The sequence below is a fragment of the Muscardinus avellanarius genome (genome assembly GCF_963383645.1).
Source record: "Muscardinus avellanarius genome assembly, chromosome: 19".
Lineage (NCBI taxonomy): Eukaryota > Metazoa > Chordata > Mammalia > Rodentia > Gliridae > Muscardinus > Muscardinus avellanarius.
This window is the reverse complement of record NC_137805.1, coordinates 37,832,057-37,859,379: the sequence shown is the minus strand read 5'-3', so window position 1 is coordinate 37,859,379 and position 27,323 is coordinate 37,832,057. Positions and strand designations below refer to the sequence as shown.

The following is a 27,323-nucleotide window of genomic DNA, read 5'->3' as shown; positions in this document are numbered from 1 at the left end:
CTGTGTTTATTTATGTAAAGAGCTGGCTAACTCACCAGGGCCATGAGCTTTAGGCCTTCCAGAAGTTTGCAGTTTCTATTCTTCAATCTGTGGGCCTCATCAATTATCACACAGCTCCAGTGAATCTTCTTTAGCTCTGGGCAATCTGCCAGGATCATCTCAAATGTTGTGATGACGACATGGAATTTGAAGACTCCTGAAAGGGGGTTTCCCTGAGAATGACAAAACCGAAGGCAGAGCTTTACACTATGGCTACAGGACTCTGCTAATGAGCTGCCTGCTGGATTGGAGAGGGCAGTACTGTTAAGGCCTAATGGAGAAGCCAACACACAATGCTTTTCTCATATGTGAAAGGAGAGAACATAAGAATGAGCCTGCTCTTTAGAAGAGAGAGACTTCACAACATCAATGAAACAGAAGCGAGAGAGCAAGTATCCTACTAAGTGAGAAGGGTGAGCTGTGCAGAAGGCAGCGCAAGGGGGTGCTACATTTATTTATTAGAAAAGTAGACAAGGTTGACTCCTGAATCCCCACCCAGAACTGACCTAAACCACATGGAGCTTGAAGGCCCAAGAAGATCCTCTGCTACTTTTCAGGTTTAAGTCATTTCATACCGTGACTCGGGTTGTAGCAATAGATTCAAAGTAATAACCCCGATTCACCTGGGGCAAGTGCTACCAGATAGGACACACCTTGTTATTTGAGCCTACCTTGGTGTGGCCATCAAATTTCAAAAGCAGAGCTACATCATGTTAGAGCACATCTGGAATTTCTTCCAGGTATCTCTTGCTATCTATGGAACCGCATGATAATTTTCCTTGTATTGAAGTCATTTATCCTCCTCCTCCTCTTTTTTTTTTTTTTTTTTTTTTTCTTTTTGGTTCTTTTTTTGTGGCACAGAGGATTGAACCCAGGGGCACTCTACCTCTGAGCTACACCCCCAGTCCTTTTTAATTTTTGTTTTGAAACAGGGTCTTGCTAAGTTGCTCAAGCTAGCCTCAAACCTATGATACTCCTGTCTTAGCCTCCCAAGTACTGGGATTATAGGTGTGTACCACCATGCCCGGTGGAGTCATTTATTTTTTTAATTTGCTTAATTATAATAAATACCAGTGCCCAGGACAACACACAACCATACTCAGAAAGTGATTACATGTAACAAAAACTTAAAAGGTCCTGTTGTGCTTTTAACAATATGAAAGCTGTTTTCTCTTTCTTTTCTGTCCACTGTGTTCACCTCCTCACCAAACTCCTTGGCTAGTCCACTGTATACTATTTCTTCTCAGTTTCTCCACAGAGCACATAACAACTGCAGATAAAAAAAAATCTGCATATCAAGTCAACTTCATAAACCAATCTTGTCTTTCAATGTCCCCAAAAAAGGTGGGTGGGTATATCTCACAGAGATGAGAAAGCAAGCCCTTCAATCCTGTATTATCATAAATAAAAATAAACTGTAAGGAAGGAGTAGGAAGTCAGTTCCAACAAACATCTGACTCTACAAAGTAAGTCTTCAGTGACTCAAGATGCGGGGCTCTGAAACTCATGATGATAAGCGGCAGAAAGGCCCAGGCCGTCCCTGGCCCTTGCAGTTCACGATAGGCTCACCTGCGCATCTCTGTACACCATTTCGTACTGCTGGATCATCTGTCTGCTAATCTGGCTGCCGTGGTACACAATGGCATTCATCTCTGTCCATGTCCGGAACTCCCGCTCCCAGTTAGTGATGGTGGAAAGAGGCGCGATGATGAGAAAAGGGCCATGGATTCCCCGGAGGAATATTTCTGAAAGGAAGGTGATGGACTGGATGGTTTTCCCTAGGCCCATCTCATCAGCCAAGATACAGTTTTTTCTGCAGAGGGTAAGAAATATAGGTAACTCATTACCAACATAGCAAAGTTGTAGAGGAAAGCAATAACTAAACAAATGCTTCAGAACTACACCTTGACCTGTATGGCCATCAGTGAAGGCTGTTAGTAGAGATCAAACCGAGACTGATTTTTACTATTATTCATACCCTACTTCCAAAATGGAACTATGCCAACTTATGAGAACATATATGCAGTCTTTTAAAATATAAACTAAAAGTGTTAAAATAGTTTTAAGACAAGGAGAAAAAAAAAAAGCCTAAATCTAAGCTGGTTTAGGTAAATGAGAAATTTCCTAGAAGCCGAGGTAAAAATAAAAATATTTTAAATTATGTGATTTCTATCATCTACCATTTGTATGTTATTAAAAGATAAACTTTTTTACCCACATGATAAATTCCTTATCAAAGAAAAGACATCGGTTTCTTCTTGTGAGTCAGAATCAGACTGCACATGAGAGCTGCGGCCCTGAAAGAGATATGACCACCATCTGGTCCGCTTGCTCAGTGTTCAGATGGGTAACCCAAGACCTGGGCTGGCTGGGTGAGCTGCGCTCCAGGTAATACCCTAAGTGGCAGAGACTATGCTAGAATCCTATCCAAGTGTGTTTGTCATTACAACACACTGTCTTAAAATCACTACTTTTCTCAAACTCCATCTGGTTCAGCTGGATTCTGATAGGAAACAGACACAGAGTTCAAAACTGAATGTCACAGCACAAGTCCAGGACACCTATGACTCCCAAACAACTAGAAGAGTGGGGGCTAGAATTCAGATCCAGAGAAAATAAAGACTTAGAGATAGAAAACAGCTTCATAAGATATTTCATTTGCACTGATTCTTAACTTTTGGTTGGATTGCTCTCCTCCACAGGTACAATATCTGTGATGTCTAAAGATCACTTCTCCTTTTGGCTGGAGAAATACCTACCATAAAGTGAAGTAAGAGTTCAAATAATGCTATGTCCATTTAGGAAAGCATCACTGCCAATCTCACTGATATGTACAGGGAGTGCAGTAGGATCCAGAGGAAAACAGGCCAAGTATTGTGTGCATGGGACATTTGTGTCACTCTTAAGCTTGGTATGATGTATAATAACAATGTATCAATAAAAGGTTTTTTTTTTTCTTCTTTGGTGGTACAGGGAATGCAATCCAGGGGCATTCTACTTCTGACCTACACCCTCAGCCCTATTTTTTTTCCCCTTTATTTTTCAAACAGGGTCTCACTGAGTTAAAAAGGGCTTAAGTAGTTGCTGAGGCTGTCTGTGAAGGACAATCCTGTCTCAGCCTCCCAAATGCTGGTATTATAAACATGCACCACCATGTCTGGCCTAATAAAATTATTATTTTTTTTTTAAAGTGAAAACTAAGTCTTAACTCTAAATTGGAGGCTGGGCTTCTCTCTTTACTACTCTGCTACTGCTAGTTTTCTAATATAAGGCAATATTTCTCTAGCTACATTTGGGCTGGTTTTGGTCTCTCACCTGTTATACCAATTAAAAAGAAGCCAGTTCATCCCCTCCAGCTGGTATTCCCGAAGTTGGTTACTATTCTTATACTCTCGAGATTTTTCAAGTTTCTGCCAGGAGTCTGAAGCAGGTCGCTCCTAGGGAAGAAGTACACAGAGAAAGACATTAGAAGCATAGCACAGACAATTCTGAGAAAGGTGGTGAGTCACAAACACCATCCTGAGCCTAGTTTTGAATTGCATTTATTATTTTCTGAGTACTATGTAGACCTTGTACTATCTTGATTTTTGCCAAAGTAAGAACGCTTCTATACATTTTTTAAGTAATTAAGACAGAAAGAGATCTACCTAAAACCTTGATAAGTGTCATACTTAGGACCCTGGATATCATTCCCATTTATAATTTAATTTCTCTGCAAGCTAGTATTAGTCAAGTTCTTCAGTTTCTATAAATAGAATTTCTTTTTGCCATTTCTTTATGTTTAAGCTATCAGCTCAGGAGGAGAACAGTGGGTCAAATACTGTGCTGGTTAATTTCCAAAGTTAGCATATATGGCAAAAATGTTTATTATCACAACTCCAAATTCCTTAAATTCTGCAGAGTAGCCTTGCTACTGTATTTTTCCATATAAAGCATGAATTCCTAATACAGACATAGGATGCCACATTATCGTGTATTATATTTCAAGATAGCCTTGGTGTTGTACTTGACTCTTAATTTCCACTGCCTTGTTTGTCTATTACTGCAAAAAACCCATTCTTAATTACTACAGTTATATATCTGATGGGGAATTATGTTTCAAAAATGTCTTTGCTATTCTACCTTTCTTTTTCTGGATAACTTTAAGGATCAATTTATCCAAATCTTGTAAACTCTTGATGAAATTTTAATTAGAATTATGTTGAACTAATTAATTTGAGGAAAATTTGAATCTTTATGTATTGAGATTTCCTAAGTTTTATATTTAGTTTATTATTATTTAGACAGACATGATTATGTTTTATTTTCTTCATTTTTTATTATTTAGACAGACGTGATGTAAGTTTTATTTACTTAATTATTTAGACATGATTATTTTACTTATAGACAAGTTGAGCCCCTAAACTGAATGTTTCAAGATCTTAAAAAAAATTCCTAGCTATGCGTATGGTTATAAATGACAATACTAGCTGGGGGTGTGGTGGCGTACGCTTGTAATCCCAGCATTCGGGAGGCTGAGACAGGAGGGTCAGACCAGAGGATCGTGGTTGGCGGATAGCCTCAACTACTTAGTAAGGCCCTCTGCAACTTAGTGAGAACATGGTTCAAAATAAAGAATAAAAATTAGGGCAGGGGGTGTAGCTTGGAGGTCAAATGCCTCTGGGTTCCATCCCCAGACCTGCCCCTCCCCCGCAAAAAGATAATTCTAGCATTGTAGCTTTCTACATGATAATTTTAGCCTCTGGTAGTTCTACTCTGGATTACTGCGATGCTTCAAGTATAAACTTAGTTTAACTAAAACTAAACCATCTACAAGTGAGATTTTCAAAAAATATCCAAGTATAAGCTATTCATAGTCTTTAAAAAAAAAGTACATATCCTGACTTAAGTACAAAATTACTTCAGCTGGGGTTGGAACAAGCACTTTCAAATGGGACTCTGTTGAATGTTATTACCAGCACATAGTTACAAGCGCTTTTAGAAACAGAGGAAGAAATAATACGATAAAATATTTTTTTAAAGCAAAAGCTTCTGAGTGAAGATATTTTGATACAAGTTTTTTGTTTTGTTCCCTTAAATTATCTTCTTAGTCTACGGAACTTGGCCTTCAGCTGGGATCCCCAAAGCCCAAGCAACCCAATCCATCGGCATTCTTCCCTTTTCTTTCTTTCTTTCTTTCTTTCTTTCTTTCTTTCTTTCTTTCTTTCTTTCTTTCTTTCTTTTTTTTGGTGGTACTGGGGATGGAACCCTTCTACCTCTGGGCTATACTCCCAAACCAATTTTATATTTTTTATTTGAAAACAGGGTCTCTTATGCCAGTGAGGCTGGCTTTGAACCTGTGCGATCTTCCTGTCTCCGGCTCCCAAGCACGGGGATTACAAGTGTGTGTCACCACACCCAGTCATTCTTCCCTATTCTACTAGACACAGTGGAGAGACTTCCTGGAAGCTGCCTAGTCCCTAGTGACTCCAGTAGCTGGCTCCCGGCACTGAACATACCACATGGTAGAGTTTCACTGTGGGTTTCTACTCCACTGCCTGGTGCACTCATGCTGACCTAGTGACTGCTCTGGGTTTCTCCTCTTTGGTTGATTTTTAGACACTGAATGTCCTATTCATCAAGACTGGCAGGGTCATTTCTAAATTTCAAAGTCCAGAATAAGATCCCTTAAAAAAAGCCAGGCATGGTGGCGTACGATTGTAATCCCTGCGCTTGGGAGGTGGAGGATCGCGCTGGTTCGAAGCCGGCCTCGCTGGCTTAAGAGACCCTGTTTCCAAATAAAAAATATAAAAATAGGTCTGGGAGTGTAACCCGGAGGTAGAAGGGTTTCCAGGAACCCCAGTAACACACACACACACAAAAAAAAAAAAAATCCTAAAAAAAGTTATTCAGGTGAAGTACCAATGGAGCCAGCCCTTTCCTGAACATATAAAAAGATTTAATTCTATCTTTAGCTTCTATTTCAGTTTAGAATTGAGATAAAATTTCAAAATGTACATTTTCAATACGAACAAATAAATTAGGGGAAGAAGACATAAAATAATACGACAGCTCATTGAGAGATGGGGGAAAGCAGCTTCACCTCTGCAGAGTAAGGGAATGTGGAACCACCGGAATCCACCTGCCATGCCCCCTGCCCGTGCGCACAGGCCGAGGACTCAGGTGGGAGCTGGGCTGGAGAACAGGTAGGAGTTCTAATTACTTCTAGATGATAACTGGTATTAGCTTCAGGACAAGTCTCTTTCCTTCGTGCTCCCACCCTGGCTTGCTTCTGTATCACGCCATGCGTCCCAGTGCGGCTAGAGCTCTATCTGTGTATGGAGAGCTCCCGGGGCCAAAGCCTATACCTTGTTTCTTACTGTATCTCAGAGAATAATCAACAATAGCAGCTGCTCAATAAATGACTGAAAATATTGAATTAAAAACAGACAATAGTATATACAGGAGAGTTAAAAGAAGAGCTTAATAATCGATCATGCAAAGTATAAATGACATACGTTTCTAGTCACAGTTCTGCATCTTAGGATACCTCACTTACGCCTTTCATATGACAAAAGCCAGAAACAATACACTGCTCTTGCACGGACTCTGACAGGGATCTCAATTCAATGTTGAGGTCTAGTATTCTGAATCCCAACTTTCCAGTAAAGTAAAAGCAATGAATAATACTATTAAGGAACTAGGTAAGAGATTTTCAAATGAAAGTAGTGGCGATTTTCTTTTTCTTTTTAACAGAAACTGATCATTCTAACATATACCTATGTCTTTTAACAACAAGTTCTTTCCAAGTTAGCAGAACCCTAACAAGGTTCTGCTCCCAATTCTTCCCCCCTTTAACAGCGGATACCAATGTGACACCCCTATATTCTTTCTGCTAGGTCCTAGGGATCTATAGATAAAGGACTGGAATTTTCCCCCTTAAACATATTCTGGTTGAGTGAAAGAAAAGGATAAAAACAAAGAAGAGACCACTGAAAAAGCAAGAGATAAAAGGAAGCAGGAAAGATGATATCCACTGAGCTTCTTCAGTTTCTTACACATTCCATCTTACTGAATCCACACGACAGCCACACAACCAAGAAATCTAAGCGCACATCCAAACATCTTAAATGTGACATGCAACAAAAGAGCTGACACGGACGAGGGAGAAGGCTGGCCTGGGCAGGAAAGCACCCTAAACTGCAGGCTCCTTGAGGGGGTGGGGGGGTGAGAAAGTAAGAAATCACAGACACTGCTTAGGAGCACAGCCAAGCAGCCATCAGTTAACTGCCGAGCTCATAAAATGACATGTAGAGGCATTAGACACTAGATACATTACCACGTGCTTAATTTCAGGGAGAATTTGAAGTGATTCAAATTCTTTCACTTTGGCAGGATCCACGTCTTCTTCTAGCTCCCAAGTGCTTTCTTCGTATGGCAGGGAGCACCACTTCACCAGGTAATGTGTCACCTCCTGTGGGAAGCAGGAGATAAATGTAGGGTCCTTTCCACTCACTAAAGGAGCCAATCATACTCTGCCATCCTATGTGACACAACACGCACACCATTACAACAAGGCAACATATTAAGAAAACAGCAAAACGTGGAAGGAGGAAGGATACTTCAGGAAAGCAAAAGGCGACACACCCACCTCCCCTGTTTCTGCATCCTTGGTGTGGGCCACTTCCAAGATGCGATCGACTTCTACATAGTCTGGATTGAACAAGTCTTCATCGGGCTAACACAAACAGAGGACAATTAAGAAGTGCATCTCCCTTCCCTCAGATCAACACCCAAGGAATTATTCTTAAGTTCCACCTTCTCTGTCTGTGCTCTACCATGAAACACAGACAGAAAGGGTTCGCTTGAGAAAAAAAGTCATTCCAAAAACCTTCCTTCACTATCTCCAAATCCTGTACTCCACAACTAAATCTAAAGGATCCAACCAGTGTGGGGCTTCTTTCAATGAGGTACAAAGAATCAGCACTAGGGTTTCCTTTATTTTAATTGATCCTTGTTCCCTTGGCAACTTAGAATTATATTTTCTTCTCCTTAATAACAGTAATAGCTAATGTTGGAAGAGGTATGAAGGGGGTTTTCTGGGCACTGATCATGTGTCTTGATTTAGGTGGTTTTACACAATTATGTTTATTTTGAAAGATTCATGTATACTTGGAGTTTGATCATTTTATGCAGATTAAGCTTCAAAAAGTTAACTTAAAAAGTAACAAGTAGAATTCAAGAATATTTAATGTGTGTCCAGAATTATGTTAAGTGCTGTTTAAGCCTCAAAATTACCTTATGGAGTAGGTGCTAAAATTACCTTACAGACAGGAAACTGACTCCAAGAGATTGGGCTCTGTGACCAAAGTTCCAGAGCTGTGTGACCTGAAAGCTTGCCTCAGCCTTCCCCACCTGGAAACCTTCCCTCTGGCTGGCTGGGATATTCTCACTGCTTCTTAGGCAGGAAGCATTTTAGGGCTATCCAGTTTCATTGTCTACTCAATACAGCAATATGTTTTACAGCATTCCTGGCAAACCTACCCTTAGTTCAACTGTTCCTGCTAAGAAATTTACTGCCCTTTAAGATGTAATCCACTGCAAAAATGGCTCTCCCTAGTGTGAACTGCTGACTCTAGGCAGCGGTAAGGAACTGACTTGCTCCCCAGAGTCGGTTCTTCAACAATCTCCTCCCTGAGTTATTAAAAAAAAAAAAAAAAAAAAGCTTGTTCAACTGTTCCTCACATGCCGTGTTTCCAGGCCTCTGAACAATATAGAAAGGTAATATTTATGGAATATTTACAGCAGTCACGAGGCAGGCACCATGGTGAGCATGTTCATAAACAGTGTACCATTTATTACCTGCATTAGTCAACATATGGAAACAATCTAAGTGTCCACCCACATGTCAGTGGATAATGGAACACTATTCAGCCTCTAAAGATAAGGAAATCCTGCCATTTACAACATGGATGAATATGCTAAGTGAAATAAGCCAGATTCAGAAAGACAGTACTTTAGGATCTCATTAATATGTGGAATATTGGACTTCCGGGAAGATGGCGACCGAGAAAAGCGGGGCTTAAGAGCCCCGCTAACAACAAATCTCCATTACCACAAAATCAGCGCCTTTCATAGCCAGAAAACACCATCACCAGTGAAACAAAAAATCACCAGGCTCCAGAGAGAAAGCGGACTGAGAACAGAGCCACAGAGGAGATAACCGGCCTTGCGCCCGAGGACGCGGCAGACGCGGCAGCAGCGCCATACTGCCGACCGCACCAGCGAATTCACGGGACAGCTACAGCAAGCTGAGGTGAGCCACTGCAGAACAGCCAGGAGGGATTTCTCCGCGCAGAGAGCATCTAAAGCTCCCAGTGGCCGAGCTCAGCACACGCTGCAGGGATTCAGAAGAAATCAAAATCAAGAAGAAAAACACCAGCCCCATAGCCGAGGGCGTAGCAGCGGCGCCATATTGCCACCGGCAGCAGCAGCAGAAAATTCACCGAATCCAGTATAGCTACATCTGTGTACTTAAGAACAGTGAGTCAAATTGCGGGCCACAGAGGAGAAATCCCAGTACTGTACTCCCTGGGACTTGACCCAGTGGGGGAGGGGCGGTGGCAGAGATATCACACCACAGGAGAACGTGCAACCTAGCACCCCCCCATGGTCTAAAGCAGCCTCTATCGACTCTCTGGGTCGGAGACTCTGTGATAAAACCCAGTAAAGGAGTAGTGGGGTCCGAGATACTACTGACTCGAGATCCAGAACACCTTAAGGGAAGTCATAGTGACCCAAGGGAAGAACCCAGAGAAGGCACAAACATCCAAAATCATGGGAAAGAGGAATAATACTGGAGCAATTAATGCCCACAACCCCACAACATCAGAACCTGATAAAACAGAAAGTCAGAGATTTCTAGAAAATCAAATCAGGAAAATAACTGTAGAAATAATAGAGGTGCTTCGAAAAGAACTCAGAGAGAGCCAAAAAGAGATAAAGGATGCAATTAATGAAGTAAAGGCCTCAATTCAAAGCACAAACAACCGATTAGAACACATGGAGAACAGAATCTCACTCTTAGAAGATGAGCAATCCAAAAATGAACTCATAGTTTCTAATCTAGAAAAAAATATCCGACAACAGGAATCTGATATTGAAGAAATAATGGGCCCATTTTAAGAGAGCTAACTTAAGAATAATTGGAATAGAGGAGGGAAAAGAAAGTGAAACCAAAGGGATCAACAATCTCTTCAAAGAAGTAATAGCAGAAAATTTTCCAAATATAGAGCAAGAGGTTGATACAAAGGTCCAGGAAACTTATAGAACTCCCTTTAGACAGAATTGGAGAAAAGGATCCCCACGCCACATAATTGTCAAAATGACCAATGTGGAAGCCAAGCAGAGAATATTAAAGGCAACAAAAACAAAGGGCCAAGTGACATTCAGAGGCAAACCAATTAGAATCACTCCAGACTTCCCAAACCAAGTCATGAGAGCCAGAAGGGCTTGGAGTAACATATTCCAAACTCTGAAAGAAAACAACTTCCAGCCAAAAATTTCCTACCCAGCAAAACTTTCTATCAAATTAGATGGAGAAATAAGAAGCTTCCATGACAAACAGAAACTGAAGGAATTTATGTCTTCAAAACCAGCACGAGAGAAAATACTCAAAGAGATTAACTACAAAGAAGAAATAGGTAACACACACCAGAACCAGAGAAACAAGAGTTTCCATCCAACAGACAATTAAGATTGGTTATCTGTGGAGATTCATTATTTATGTTAGTCTTTTACCTATCTGTAAAGGGTATTGTTTGCCTTTATTGTTGTTAATTTTTAGGATTTCTAGTTGGAATATTAATATACCTTCAGATATAGCAATTGGAAATATTTTATCCCATTCTATTAGTAACTGTTAACTCTGTTTACATTGTCTTTGGATATACAATTTTTTTTTTTTTTTAGGAAGTTTGTATACTCCTCTGTTGCCTGTGCCATTGAAATCATAACCAAGAAATCACTGCCAATTTCAATGTTGTGAGGTTTAATGACCCAGATTTTCTCCTAAAAGTTTATAGTCTTAAGATTTATATTTAGGTCTATTATCTATTTTGAGTTAATATTTGTATATGGGATTAGGTAAGGGTCCGATTTTATTCTTTTCCATGTAATTATTATTTTTTAACAATATTTAGTTAAAAGATTATCATTTCCACCACCAAATGTTCGTGGAAACCTTGTCAAAAATAACTTGACAATATAGGGAAGAATTTAGCTCTAGGCTTTTATTTAACTCCAATGGTTTATATATCTGCCTTTAGAATAGTACTACACTGTTTCAATTATTGTAGCTTTATATGGTTTGAAATCAGAAAATATATATCTTCTAGCTTTGTTCTTTTTCAAGATCGTTTTGGGTACCTAGACTCCATATTCCATATTAGGATAGATTTTTTTCTGAAAAATAAATATATAAATATATGATAGTTTCACCTAAAAAATAGAAAAAAATATTCTCTAGTACGAAAGAAAGCAAAAAGAAATATTGAAATGTTATCTTTAAGTCATCAAAAGCTTGGTATCAGACAAATGAAACTGTTATGTGAGATTATCATTTTTAATTTTAGATAAAGTGCCATAATACTAGATGTCAACTACTAAGCCAAGCATGGGAGGGAGGGATAGGGAGAGAATGGGGTGGGGATTGGGTGGGGGCTGACTAGGAAAAGTGTGCATGTATGTCTACAAAAGTTTGTATCCTACTATGATGTATGAATACAGTGCACCAATAAAAAAAAAAAAGAAAAAATATGTGGAATATAAAATAATCAAACTCACAGAAGCAAAGAATAGAATGGTAGTAGTCAAGGGAGGAGGTAGGGGTAAAAGGAAGATGTTGGTCAAAGGGTATAAATTTTACTTATGTAAAATGAATGTGTTGGAGAGCCAATGTACAATACAGTGATGACAGTTAAAGATACTATATTGTATACTTGAAATTTGCTAAGAGGGTAGTTTTTGTTTTTTTTTCTTTTTCTTTTTTTCTTTTTCCCTTATGGTACTGGGATGGAACCCAAGGGCATTCTATCTTCAAGCTATATCCCCAGGCCATTTTTTTTTGGTGGTGGTGGTACTGGGGATGGAACCCAGGGGCCTTCTACCTCCAGGATACAACCCCAGACCTATTTTATATTTTATTTGGAAACAGGGTCGCTTAAACCTGCTGAGGTTGGCTTCGAACCTGTGCAATCCTCCTGTCTCAGCCTCCCAAGCACTGGGATTACAAGTGTGCACCACCACACCCGGCTTCCAGGCTTATTTTTTATTCTTTATTTTGAAACAGGATCCCACTGAGTTGCAAAGGACCTCACTAAGTAGCTGAGGCTGTCTACCTCATGGCAAGAGGGTGGATCTTAAGTGTCCTTCCCTCAAGAAAAAGAAGTAAATAGCAAGTAGAAGAGATAAAGATTATGCTGACTAACTTGACTCTGGTGATTATTTCACAATGTGTATCAAATGTCAAGTTGTATATCTTAAATATATAGATTTCATCAATTGTACTTCAATAAAGCTAAAAACACTATGTCACTTAACTATAGGTAGTCTGTAAGGCTATGACTATGAAGTTCACTGTACACAGAAGGAAAATGAGCTTGAAGGAACTTCTACACCTGGTTGTGGTGTGTGTGTGTGTGTGTGTGTGTGTGTGTGTGTGTGCGTGTGTGCGTGTGTGCGCGCACGTGTGCACACGTGTGTGTTAGGAGGAAGTCCCAGTGCTTTGATTACAGAGCCCAGGCTCAGATTATCGGACATCTCCTTAGGCATTCACCAGACTTCTGCCCTGTGCCACCCCTACTACATTCCTCCTGCAGCTGCCCTCAGGCTTTGCAAAGCCCCTCACTGAGTGCTGACACCCAAATAAACTGAGGGATGGGAAGAGCAAGGTGCAGCAGCACTCTTTGAGTGATTCAGTCTAGGGCTAGTGTGTTTGGGCACACAGTAGGCTTGCAGGTAATTAAATTGGCAGTATAGTGTCTTCTCTCCCTAAACTGCTATCCAATTACTTTCCCCATTTTTGTAAAGATTCCTATAATGCCAATGTAGGATACCACATTTACTTCACTATTTTACTCACCCTCTCCTATCTAGGCAAACCTAGACTTCGATTTTGGTCACTTGCTCACCCAGCACTGGTATGGCTGGGAAGTTTATGTTTTCAGAACTCGAGTTGAGATTTTAGTTAGAAGTCCCCTAACCCTGTGGTGTGTGGGAATTCACAGCCTCTTGAGTTCACATCTGCCTTGGATACCTCATAAAACAGTTGGAGATTATGGCATAAAGATGCTCTACTCAAAATTCAGTTCATATTTTATCACAACATAATTTTCCCAAGTTATTAATAAAAATGTCAACTAGGTCAAGATCAAAGACTATTACTACTACATCTCATCCGTAATCTCTGATCTTCTCAACAGATTTTTCTTCCCGCCAACATGAACTCTCGTTAGTACCAGTGATAGAAATAGGAGGAAAAGAGCTTAAAATGGAAGAACTGGACATATAAACAAGTCACTACACTGAAAATATTTGCTAAAATAGTGGTATGAGTAAAATGTTCTAAGAAATATGCAGAATATCCAGTGGGGTTTCAAGAATGGTTCTTCCAAATCTAGCCCAAACCTTTCTTTACAAACTTATTAGAGGAACACGACTATGAAAAACAGTTCTCATAGGAGCTTTGAAACTATCATGAAAAACTATCCTAAAAATCTGGCTGGGGCCAAAATTTTAGATTAAATAGGAAAGACCTCAAATTGGGTTGTTGACTGGATTATCCTAAAGTAATTTTTTTTGCACTTGAGGAAAAGGAGCCCAATGTGGATAATGAGCTGGGTGAGCATGCACAGCAATTTACTACAATTGGGTAGCATCTGAGTGCACTCTTGGTGATTTAGTGTTTCTTTTCTTTAAAACTTATCTATGAAAAAAGTGGTAATTAAATGCCAAACAAGGAGAAGAAAATAGAATTTATCATGATCCCATCAATCAGAGAAAATGACATTGACATCTTCATATATTAATTCAAGTCATTTTCTATGGTGCTTCTTTTCTCCTGTACCCCTAAAATGGAATTGTCTGAGATATTGTTGTAGCCTGACATTTTCCACTAGCAATAACTTATAACACTAATCATATATTTGTATATCACTAATAATTTTCTCCAATATTATTTTTACTAAATGCCTATTATCTAACACATCTTGTTTGTTTTCAAGTTTTCATCAATATAAGCAACTCTTTAGCATAACTGAATCTTTGGGCAGAGACTTGATAATTTTCTTTGAATTCCTGGGACCACATGCATGCATATTTGGAGCTGTGTGGTGCCTCTCGCCGCTCTGCTCTTCCGATAGGTCAGGTCTAGTTATGCTCCCATCCGGGGAGAACCAGAGTGTCCCTCTGTCACCTTCTCTCCCCAGCAATGGACAATACCTGCTTTAACTCTAGATGTCTCCTAAAACATTCAAACATTTGATAAGTAAAAACTAAGATTACCATTTTAATTTGCAGTTCTTGGATTACTAGTGAAACTGGCTATATATTTTTTATGTATAACGACCAAGTTTTCCTTCTTTCTAAATTCCCTGTTAATTTGTCTACTTTTTCTATTTGGGGCGTTGTTATTTTTCTTATTGTATTAAAGAGCATTCTTATCATTAAAACTACTTGTCATATGTATGTATATGTATAACTTAAATGTGTGTGTGAGAGGAAATACAAAGGCTCCCCTACTGGATAAGAAGAACGCGTGTCATTATGAGTAAACACATGTGCATAACTGGAAAAAATGCTTATGTACAAAATACACAGCCACATTTCCTATTTATTCACCTAAGACTTATTTGTGGTATCTTAGAACATATGGCCATTATAGATTTGTTTGATATTCAAAGCCATCTGTTCTTCCTCTTGCTGTAAGTATAATACTGAAAAATTCCCTTTCTTTAAATACATGTATGTTCTAATACTTTTGGCTTTGTTTTTACATTCAAATTTTGCATCTTTGTGGAATGCTTCCTTCCCCAGAGGGACCAGGCCGGGAGGACTTGAGTGATAGTTTCCACTCTAGCTATCTACTGGTGCACGTTCTCATAAATTGTTAGCTTACAAAAATTAACCCTCACAGCTTGGTGGTCACTTTACTTCTTTTGGCTTAAATCTACACTAGTTTTGCTATAACTAGGCACATACCCACCAGTTTGATTTAAGCAAGAGATCTCTACAGACTTCAACCTGGACTTAGAAATTTAAACCCAGTATTTAATGCTACAAGAAAAGCTGCAGTCAGATGAGTCAGTAAATATTGTTTCACCTCAGTAAAAATGTGCTTCATTTGAGCTTGTTTATTCCTAAATCGCTTGATCTTCTGTGAGATGCGAGGATCCTTTTCCAGCTCTTCCATAGTAGCCCATTTACAATGCAAGTAGGAACTATCCAAAGACACAAATCGTGAGACAAGCACACAGCTGGTAAATGCTGAGCTTTCAGGCATCAATAAACAGGTGACCGGGTAACAAAGCAGCTGCAGAGTGCTCTGTTGTGAAACTGCTGGAGACTGTTGAGAAAGGCTTGCCCTGGAGGGCAATGCCACATGAGATGGGGTCACTCCAAACAGCAGATCTCTGCAGCTACTACAGAGGCTGGCTCAGAGCAGAGGACAGGCTGTCAAATACACACTAGTGAAAGTGGACAGAGTAGAGAGAGAGAGGAAAAGGCACGAAGGAAAAAGAGTACACACTACAGGACTGTGGCTTTCCACCCTGCGTGCACATGAGAATTGTCCAGGAAGTTTTTTAAAGAACAATTCTTGGGGCCCACTCTGAATCTAAGTCAACTGGTCTTGGGTGCAGCAAGGGGTTTTTGGTAGTTTTAAAAAACCCTCCAGGTGATTCAAAGTTGAGCATTACTGCCTAAGGTGAGTTCGAGTCAGCCAAGACCTGTGGGTCATGCCTTAGGGGCCAGTTTCTGAAAATACAGAAGATAATAAAGTGTCAAGGGAAAGGAAATTTTATTTAAATAAAATCCAAACACATATAATATACAAAACAGACGTACAAATTTCTGTACTTAACGTAGAACAGCTCTAGGTCGAACGGAGGTTCTCCTGGGTGAACCTGTAACCAAGAACAGGCAGTTATCAGCCCAGATTCTAGGTGGACATCCTTACAGCCAAATCAAAACCTCTGCCTGGTTTCAGTAACAATTTCTGAGGACATACTAATTTTTCCAGGCCTTTTCCTGACAATCTGTTGCTCAAGTTTTCCAAAGGCCCAATACACAGCTAAAAAAACAAAACAAAACAAAAACAAACTTTCTGGTGTCCTAACAGGGTCCAGGCCCCAGACAGTGTTCAGAAGTAAAGATAAATCTGTGTTCTCATTAGAATCAGCATACTCCTGTCACTCAAGATTTTTTTCCTAGGGGATTTCTGCAATGGCCTTCAGATATCTAAAGAAAAAAATCCCCTCTGCTTTCAGTAAGACTCCTTTTCCATCTCTTTTTCTTGGCCCCTGACAATCTAATGAGATATAAAAACTAAGGGATAAAGCATACTTTTGCTAGGATCATAAAGGAGAAAATTATCAATTTGTGCCATTCTAGATATTTAAAATCCTCCATAGGGAAAACATTAAGCGTTGACTAGCCAGACAATATCCTTCACAGGTTCTCACTCCTGCCAGGAGTAGCCATTTTAGGTCCTCCAGTCAAATATTTCTCTACAGAGCATGTGGTCTATGCAAGTGACAAAAAGCTAGGAACTGGGTCACCCACCTCCTGGACAGTCTTAGACGCCAAGATCTTCTCAATGATGTTTGCGTCGTCTTCCGGAGGTTCCTGGAGAGAGAGATCAAAAAGAAAGGTAGTGACTGGAACCACAGTACAAAAGAATAACTCTGTAAGAATTATAAGCTAAGATTCCTTTATCTGATATGCGTGGGGATCAGAAGTGCTTCTGGTTTCAAAGCTTTTCAGATTTTGTAGTATTTGCATGGATTATCAGTTTATTGTAACCAATCTGAAAACTCCAAATTAAAACCTTTCTGAACTTCATGTTGATCATAAAAAATTTTCAGATTTCAGGTTTCAAAAACAGATTTTTGATTTGAGGTTTTCAGATTAGAGATGCTCATTTTGTGTTACAATAAATATTATTTTATTCAACAGTTCACATTCTAGTGTTGAAATCTTCCTATCAGCCCACAAAGTGATCTAAGATCATAAAACATTTTGCTAAGTTAGAATTCAAAGAGGAGGATTTTAACCTCTGGCAACAGCCCTATTACATGAGTGGAGAAACTATTCTGGTTTTCAGATTCAATTTCAGATCTGTCTTTAGCATCACTAAACTTGGTTCTGGAACTTCCCTTCTCGGCAAAAACTTCCTAAATGTAGCTGCATAAAATTTTCAGAAAGCTGTAACAGGGAAAGAAAAAAAAAAAAAAAAACAACCTTAGAATCAGAAGTTCTCAATTCTAACACCTACTAGCTAGAGGAAAAAAATATATTTGTTCCTGGGTTGTTGGAAAGATAAAATGGTATGCGACAAGGTAAAAGTTTTTTGTTTTTGTTGTTGTTTTAACAGTAAGTAAGCACTAGGCAAAAACAAGGCTCTGTTACATTGCACCATCTTTCCTTTCTGTAACTGGAAGTGGCTTTCTGTTTCACTGATCATCCTTTGAATAAAGATCCCAAATGAAAACAAATTAATTCCTTCCTTCTTATTCTAGGCACACGTCAAAATTTCTAAGCTCTTAATGTCCATGAAATATCTTTCTACAAAGTATTTACAATAAAAATATCTGCAGTAAAAATAACAACTTAATCAAAAAAGGATGCACTGAGTCAGACACTCTTATATTTAACATTCTTCCTAGGATTTGAGTGGTTTTCTATACACTAAATCCTTTCCAGACCTATCATAATGAGACTTGAAACAATGCATAAAAAGAACACTCATCATAACAACCCCAATGGCCAAATCCATTATTCTAGGTTCCTCGCTGAAACATTCCAGAAGGAGGGTTTGTACTGCATATCATCTTCAGTCTACTCATTCCAAGGTTTAACCTTCCCAAAGCCATACCATCAGAGAAGACATTACAGCTAAGAGTCTAAACTAAGCTTTTCCTAGCAAAGTCATAATTTAAAGAGCAAAAGAGAAGCCGGGCATGGCAGCACATGCTTGTAATCCCCGTGCTTGGGAGGTGGAGACAGGAGGATCACGCAGGTTTGACCCTGTTTCCAAATAAAAAATATAAAATAGGTCTGGGAGTGTACCCGGAGGTAGAAGGCCCCTGGGTTCCATCCCCAGTACCACGAAAATAATAATAATAATAATAATAATAATAATAATAATAATAATAAGCAAAAGAGAAGTGGGGCATGGTGGCACACCCATGTAATTCCAGGACTTGAGAGGCTGAGACAGGAGAATCACAGGGTTCACAGCCAACCTCAACTACTTAATGAGGCCCTCTGCAACTTAGTGAGACCCTATTTCAAACGAAATAATAAAAAATAGGGCTGGTGTATAGATCAGAGGTGGAATGCCTCTGGATTCAAACCCCAGTACCAAGGCGAGAGAAAGAGACAGAGAGACAGAGAGACAGACACACACACACACACACACACACACACACACACACACACACACACACACACGGATGGAGGAGGGCATAAGCCAGCAAAGAAGTATAGAAATCGGCAAGCAGGCATAGACAGATGCTCTCAAAAATTACAAATATATGCTCCTCCAGACGCATGGCATTGTGTTTAGATGCCATGGCAAAGTTAATCTAAAATGACAAAAGTTCTTTCTCCTTGCTCACTAAGAAGGCAAAGGAACTGTACTTTCAATACAAAGAGTGGGAATATAGACCAACTTCTGCTTCTGCTTAAGTATTTGTTCTGCTTGATCCTTAAGCAGAGGCGAGGAAAGGAGAAGGCAGTTTACTGCCTGTTTTGACCTTCACTGTGGAAACCCTCCAAGGGCAGAGTTACTTATTTGACTCATTGATGTATGTAGCCACTGGCCTAGAAAATCTTGAGCAGAAATGATTAAATAGCTATCTGTGCTATGCTAAATAATAAGAGAAAGATGAAAATATAATAAGGAAACAAGTATCATTTGTGGTCTATGTCACTAAATTTAAAAACCCTTCTTTCTTCACACGCTCATACATATCATGCCTGATGCTAACAGAAAGAGGCCAAAGCTAGGAGTGCTTACAAGAGCAGCAAGGACCCCTACTAACACAGCCCCTGCGGGCAAAAATCATCTGATTCCTACAAGTGGACAGTGATTAAAGGAACAGTACAAGCAAGGCGTGAAGGATCACAGGTTCAAGGCCAGCCTTTGCAACTTAGTGAGGTCCTCCACAACTTAGCGTGACTGTTTCCAAACGAAAAGTAAAATAGGACTGTAGGTGTAGCTCAGAGGTAGAATGCTCCTGGATTCTATATTCTATCCCCAGTATGTACATGAACACACACACACACACACACACACACACACACACACACACACACACAGAGTACTAAGTTAAAGAGAAATTGGATTAGTGAGCTAACTTCCTAATGCCCCACTGTATTTCCTTTCTAAATTTCCATTCCATATTGTTCATTGAGTACCTTTTGTTTACATACCAGTCTTATTGATATAAATTATATATATAATCTTCATCATCAAGAAACTATCAGACACACTAAAATAATGCTTAGTTACTGAGGCATGGTCTAAGATTATTGTATATAAATCTCAAGTGTGCATCTTAACAAATTCTTACATACATACATACTCATCTACCTATCATCAGAGCAAGTTTCCAACATCCTGGAAGACCCTTGTGTAGCCAATGAAGTCATCATTATTTAGACTTCTATCATTGTGGACTAGTTTTTCCTATTATTTAATTTCATGTAAATGAAAGAATACATTTTATGCTAGGCATTCTTTTCTAATACTGTGCAGTGTTTTAATAAATATACCACTATATATTTATCTAGTCTACAGTTAAAGAATATTTGGGTTGCTTCCAGTTTTTTTTATTATGCATAACGTTCATATAAACTTTAGGTCTTTTGGTGGACAAATATACTCATTTATCTTAACTATATACCTAGAATTGGTAAAATTGGGTTATGGAGTATGCAGATGATTAGTTTTTATAGAGTTTTATACCAGAAGCACTTTTTTATTTTCCTTTTTTGCTTTTACTGGTGCATTAAAGTCTCATATCATAATGTAAATCATGTTGACGACGACATACATGCACGTGCTCTTGGTGCCCACCTCCTAATACAGAGTACCCAGACTAATGTTAGCATATGGTCACATGGATGCACATAGTCTGTGGTAGTATTTCTCCTAATGAACCTAAGTCTTCCTCTACCCCTACCCCTTTATATCACTTCCCTGGCTCCCCTGAGGTTTTTCCTCATCATCTGGATGGAGTCTGTCTTATATCCCAATTACTCTCTGTCCTGCACATATTAAAGGAAACATATGGCCCTCAACTCCCAGAGAGCAATTTTAATTCACATTTCCCTGATGACTGAGGAGGTTGAGCACCTTTTCATAGAATTATTAGCCACTGGCTTTTCTCTTTTGTGAACTTCCTATTCAAGTAATTTACTTACTTTAAAAACTATCCTTTTAAGATTTATTTGTAGTTCTTTATGTATTTTGGATGAAGAGTCCTCTGTCAAATATATAGATTGCAAACACGTTCTACCAGTTTATAGTTTATCTTTTCAATTTCAATGTGTTTTTAACAGAAGTTTTACAAAATCCACTTTATCGATATTTTCTCTCATGAATAGTACTTTTTTATCCAATATAAAAGTTTGTTGCTACCAAGGTTATTAAGCCACATATCTAATTAAAAATCTCTAGCAGTTGCATTAAAAAGTAGTAAAAACAGGTGCAACTGAATTTAATAATATATTTAAGCCAATATATCAAAATGTTGTCATTTCAACATGTAATAAATATAAAATTAAGGAGGTATTTTTTGTTCTTTTTCTCATACTGTGTCTTAAAAATACAGTGTGCACATTACACAGTAATACTGCCCTCTATCTTGATTACAAAGTCTTGTTGAGAGTATGTCTTCCAACTTAGCTCTTTTTTTTCAAGACTACCCCCAGGTTATTCTTAGTCTTTAGTATTTCTACATAAAATTTCACCCACAAACAATGCCCTGCTTAGATTTATGATTGGGACTAAATTGTAAACATCTGAACAACATTTAACACATGTAAGTAGTATATATCTCCATGTGTTTAGATCTTCAATTTCAGCAGTTTTTGTACTAGAGAGGGTTTGCATATTTTTTAGTTATTTCAGGGATCTGATAATTGGATAAGATTACAAATGGGGTTTTACAATAACCAGATTTTACAATTATCCTTTCTTGATTTCATGTTACTAGTTTACAAGACAGTTTTTTTTTAAATATTATCACTGTATAAAGCATACACAGCAATTTAGCTAAATCCATATCTACTAATTCTAATAGTTTGTAGATTCTGCTGAATTTTCTCCAGAGTCATGTTATCTACAAATAACAATTTTACAACTGTTGCTCTTTAAGCTTTTTTGTTTGTTTGTTTGTGTGTATGGTACTGGGGATGGAACCCAGGGCCATTCTACCTCTGAGCTACACTACCAGCCCTATTTTTATTCTTTATTTTGAAACAGGGTCTCACTAAGTTGTGGAGTGTCCTCACTAAGAATGCCGCGAACCTGCGATCCTCCTGTCTCAGCCCCCCAAGTACTGGGATTACAAAGGAGCACCACCAACACCTGGCTTATCTTTAAGCTTTTAATTTCTTCTTTTTCCTTATTGTGGTGGCCTGGTCCTCCAGTATATTTCTGAATATAAATGAGGTTAGTGGAATCTTTTTCTTAATCCCAAACTCAGGAGGAATATATTCAGTATTAAACCACTTAATATTGGTTATCAATTTTTCTCTAGTGGCTTTAAAATGTTCTCTAAGTCTTTGAGTTTTACAGTTTAAGATATGCCTAGGTAGACTTCCTTCCTTCCTTCCTTCCTTTCCTTTCCTCTCCTCTCCTTTCCTTTTCTTTTTTTTTTTTTTTTTTTTTTTTTTTTTGCGGGTCTGGGGATGGAACCCAGAGGCATTTGACTTCCAAGCTACACCCCCTGCCCAATTTTTTATTCTTTATTTTAAAACAGGGTCTCACTGAGTTGCAGAGGGTCTCACTAAGTAGCTGAGGCTGTCCGCAAACCCCGATCCTCTGGTCTCAGCCTCCCAAATGCTGGTATTACAAGCATGCACCACCACACCGGGCAGAGTTTTCTTTTCTTGTATTTTTCCTGAATGGAAGTTACCTGACTTTAAGTCTAGTGGCTGATATTTTCCATCGGTTTATGGAATTTGGGGTCATTAATTATATCTTCAATGTGCTCTGCACCAATCTTTTCTATGTCTAAGACTGCAGTCAGGAAGAGATCTTTGCCGGGTATGGTGGTGCACACTTGTGATCCCAGTACTTGGAAAGCTGAGGCAGGAGGATCCCAGGTTAGCAGTTAGCCTCAGCTAATTATTAAGGCCCTGCTTCAAAACAAAGAATTAAAAAATAGGGCTGGGAAGCCCGGTGTGGTGGTGCATGTTTGTAATCCCAGTATTTGGAAAGCTGAGATCGAAAGATTATAGGTTTGTGGCCAGCCTCAGCTACTTAGTAAGGCCATCTGTAACTTTGAGACCCTGTTTCAAAATAAAAAAAAATAGGGCTGGGGTGTAGCTTGGAGGTAGAATGCCCCTGAGTTCAATTCCCAGTAGAGAATAAAAAAAGAAATAGTGATCTTCACTGCATCCCACTTGTCTCTCTCTCAGCTTTTAGGCTCTTCTCTGTTCTACACATCCTGCTTCTGTGTGCATCAGTTTAGAAATTTTCCACTGATCTATCTTCAGATTCATGACCCCTATCTTCTACTGTATCTAATATGCTTTTAAACTTATCTACTGGGTTTCAACTTTTATAACTGAATCTTAGTTCTAAGTTGATTTGATTCTCTTTACATATTCAATTTTCTTTTTCTTTCTTTCTTTTTTTTGGTGGTACTGGGGTTCCTGGAAACCCTTCTACCTCCAGGCTACACTCCCAGACCTATTTTTATACTTTTCTTATTTGGAAACAGGGTCTCTTAAGCTAGCATGGCTGGATTCGAACCTGCGCAATCCTCCTGTCTCCACCTCCCAAGTGCGGGGATTACAAGTGTGCGCCACCACGCCCGGCTACATATTCAATTTTCTATTGAAAGTCTTTACTTGAAAATTTATCCTCTTTTCCTTATTTTAATAAATTAGTTATACTTATTTTAATGCTCTTGTCTGCTAACTTCAGTATCTGGATAACCTGGTTTCTACTTCTTATATGCTTATTTTCTATATTTGTCCTTGTGTTTTCCTGACTCCTTGAAATCTAGTAATTTTCTATTGTATGTTGGACATTATGAATAAGAGACTTTAGTTTAAAGATCCATAGTTACGCCGGGTGTGGTGGCGCACGCTTGTAATCCCCGCGCTTGGGAGGCAGAGACAGGAGGATCGCGCAGGTTAGAAGCCAGCCGCGCTGGCTTAAGAGACCCTGTTTCCAAATAAAAAATAATATAAAATAGGTCTGGGAGTGTAGCTCGGAGGTAGAAGGGCTTCCATAAACCCCAGTACCACAAAATAAATAAATAAATAAAATTTTTAAAAATCCATAGTTTGTCACAAATGTTTCCTATTTTCTCTTAGACAAACAGAGAAAGAGGCTGGTTCCTGAATATAACTAGTTAAGTTGGGTCAGAACAGGGTTACTGTTTTAAGATTCAGTCCATTTTTTGTCCATACTGCTCCTGGAGGTCACTGACTGAGAGGCTGGCAGGTCTCTCTTCTTTGCAGCCCTCAAACATATGCCTGATGGAGGTTCTGAGTTTAGCTTTTTAGTTCTCTAACACTAAGGGGCTAGTCAGTAGTATGGCAAATATCTTAAGCTCCAGAAGGTCAGTATTTTGTGGTATGCCATACCGTGAGCGAAACTTTTGTCACCTAAGCACTGTGAGACTATGAGATTTCCATCTGATAGCTGAGCCTCCTAAGCTATATCCAAATTCGGCAAAAGTCACTTGGGACAAAGCCTTTGCTTTGGGAATCTAGTTTCCAATCATTTCACCAGCTGTCTACATTCAATCACCAATAGGACCAGAGAGTTTTTCTTCAACCCAGACCAGTGTCTTTGTCTGGGCTGGCTTCATCCTCAGCCTGTTCCCAGGGAAATGTCTTCAGAAAAGAAAACAGCAGCTATTGCCAGGTCACCTAGGAATGGCTCTCACTCTCGAATGCCAGTTCACTTAATTCTTGTTGTTTCCACCGCTATCAGGTATCTTAAAAAACATGCCTTTTGCAACTTATTTCCCCCCTTGTGGTTTAGCATTGGCCTGTCACATCCATTGGACCTTAGGTGGCAGGGGAAATCTGCCAACAGTGAGTCTTCATTGGAGTTGTCTAGGGCCTAGCATTGGGGTTTCTTCTCTACTTTATTCTCTCGGTGATCTTATCCAGTCTCATGGTTTTAAATATGTGGTACCTGCCAAATTATACATCCGCATCAGAACCTCTTCCCTGACTACAGACTCACATAGTGAATTGTCACTTGTCATCCCTACTTGAATATCTTAATGTATTTCCAATTTAAAATATTCAAAAACAAATCCGTAGTCTGGTCCTTAGCCAACATTCCTATCCTTGTCTCTTCCGCATATACTTCTCTCCCATCTGAGTTAAAAAAAAAAATTATCTTTCTAGGTACTCAACCCCAAATTCCGATGTAATCTTTGACTCTTTTTGGCTAAGAAAACTATCATTATCTTAAAAAAAAAAAAAAAGTCAAGAATCAGCCAGGCATGGTGGTGCATGCCTGTAATACCACTACCTGGGAAGCTGAAACAGGAGGCTCAAAGGTTTAAGACCAGCCTCAAGGCCCTCAGCAGCTTAGTGAAATCCTGTTTCAAAATTTAAAAAAATAATAAAATAAAATAGGGCTAGGGGAAGCTGGACATGGTGGTACACAGTTGTAATCTCAGTAGTTGGGAGGCTGAGACAGGAGGATCACAGGTTTGTAGCCAGCCTCAGCTACTTAGTGAGGCTCTCTTCCACTTAGTGAGACCTTGTTTCAAAATAAAAAATACAATATGGTCGGAGGTGTAGCTCAGAGGTAGAGTGCCCCTGGGTTCAATCCTTAGTAACACACACACACACACACACACACACACACACACACACACACACACACACTCCGGGGTGAGGGCATATCTCAGAGGTAGAGTGCCCCTGGGTTCAATCCCCAGTCTCTGTCTGTCTGTCTGTCTGTCTGTCTGTCTGTCTGTCTGTCTCTCTCTCTCTCACACACACACACACACACACACACACACACACACACACACACTGGGCTGAGGGTATAGCTCAGAGTAGAGTGCCCCTGGGTTTAATCTCCAGTAACACACACACACACACACACACACACACACACACACACACACACGGCTGAGGGCGTAGCTCAGAGGTAGAGTACCCCTGGGTTCAATCTCCAGGACCACATCCCCACAGCCCAGACCCAGTTCAAGTCTCCTCTTCCCCCACCACTTCCCCCAGGGCGCTTCCACCCCAGGGCACACCACCTGCACATCTCCCCAGGTTATTCCCAAACGCCTCCTAGAGAGCATCCCTGCTTCTATTCCTGTCCCACAATCTGTTTCCAACACAACACTCAAAACTACCCTTTTTATTATTTTGCTCCTCTCTGTACACTGCTTGGAAGGCTTCTCTTTAACAGTAAAACTGAAGGCCTTCCAATGATCTGCAAGACCCCCGGGGTCTGTGCCGGTCCCCCCTCATGCTCTGCCTCTCAAGTTCTTCACACAAACCAGGCAGGCTCTTACCTCAGGGACTCTGCATATGGACTCTGCCCCTAGTGCTCTCTCCATACGCGACCCCCCCCTCCTTTGTCTCTTTCCATTCTTTGCTCAAATATTACCCTTTAAATGAAGGCAACACTGTCCACCCTATTAAAAACCACAGCACTTACCCTTGAAGTCCATGTCGCCATTTTTCTGATATCTTTTACCAGGCACTTATTGCTACTGACATACTATATGATTTCCTTATTTTTTAGGCCTATTACCACTTTCTCCCTAGGAATTTCTACCTTTTAGACTCCTCCACCCCCAGTACTGAGGATAGAACCCAGAGGAATTCTACCTCTGAGCTATACCCCAACCCTATTTTTTTTTTCTTCATTTTGAAACAGGGTTTCACCAAGTTGCAGAGGGCCTCACTAACTGAGGCTGGCCGTGAACCTGCAATTCTCCTGTCTCAGCCTCCAAAGTACTGGGATGACAAGTGTGCCCCACCACCAGCTCTCTTGGGAGTTCTGAACCCAGCCCTTTGGCATCCCATCCCATGTTGGTTCAATACTTGGCAATGTCTGGAGGAACACCAGAGTACCTGTTCCAGGCGTCCTCTCTACTTGATGTAGGACCCTTGCTGAAGGGTCTCTTTTGTTCCTTGGTGTTATCTCCAGCACTCAGCTAGTTCTTGGTATATGATAGGTGCTCAATAAATATTTTCAGATAAATAATGTTAAGAATTTTTTTTTTTTTAATAGAACACGAGAAGCCAGGCGTGGTGGTGCGCACTTGTAATCCCAGGACTTGGGAGGCTGAGACAGGAGGATCTGGGTTCACAGCCAGTCTCAGGCCGTCTGCAACTTAGTGAGACCCTGTTTCCAGATAAAGAATAAAAGAAATTGGGCTGAGGGTGTAGCTCGGAGGTGGTATACCCCTGGGTTCAACCCCCATCACCACCAAGAAAAAAAATGAAAGAAAGAGAAAGAACACGAGAAGCCAGAGCACTGGGCATGTCAGGAGAGGCTTTTAGAACAAACTGGCCAGCATTAGACTTTATACACTGATCGTTTTCCCTAAATGTGCCCAGCTTGTGTACCCCAGACTAACAGCAAACATTCATAGCTTTCTTCCTTGCTACCGACTTCAAATATTCTCTTATTCTTACCTACCAAGAAGAATAAAGATGGTTTCTGGCAGAATTTTGGATACTATTCAGAGTATTTACTAGGTCCAAATCTAAGGAGATATTAATATATGGATAAAAAAGCAAAAGACTTTACTATGAGTATTTAAGGTCTGAAAAACTTAAAAGATTCTTCA

The 27,323-nt window shown here is 39.7% G+C and overlaps 1 protein-coding gene across 1 annotated transcript in view; it reads right to left on the bottom strand.

The window, feature by feature from the left end:
• The window catches only part of CHD6 (chromodomain helicase DNA binding protein 6), a gene marked incomplete at both ends in the record, with an annotated part of 132,868 nt that overhangs the window by 71,650 nt on the left and 33,895 nt on the right, over nucleotides 1-27,323 (bottom strand). Inside the window, 8 exons of the mRNA XM_080716506.1 lie at nucleotides 36-212; nucleotides 1,609-1,852; nucleotides 3,355-3,476; nucleotides 7,358-7,492; nucleotides 7,670-7,756; nucleotides 15,398-15,515; nucleotides 16,141-16,199; nucleotides 16,858-16,920. Of these exons, the coding sequence (XP_080572632.1) occupies nucleotides 36-212; nucleotides 1,609-1,852; nucleotides 3,355-3,476; nucleotides 7,358-7,492; nucleotides 7,670-7,756; nucleotides 15,398-15,515; nucleotides 16,141-16,199; nucleotides 16,858-16,920 (1,005 nt within the window). The remainder of the gene's footprint in view (nucleotides 1-35; nucleotides 213-1,608; nucleotides 1,853-3,354; nucleotides 3,477-7,357; nucleotides 7,493-7,669; nucleotides 7,757-15,397; nucleotides 15,516-16,140; nucleotides 16,200-16,857; nucleotides 16,921-27,323) is intronic.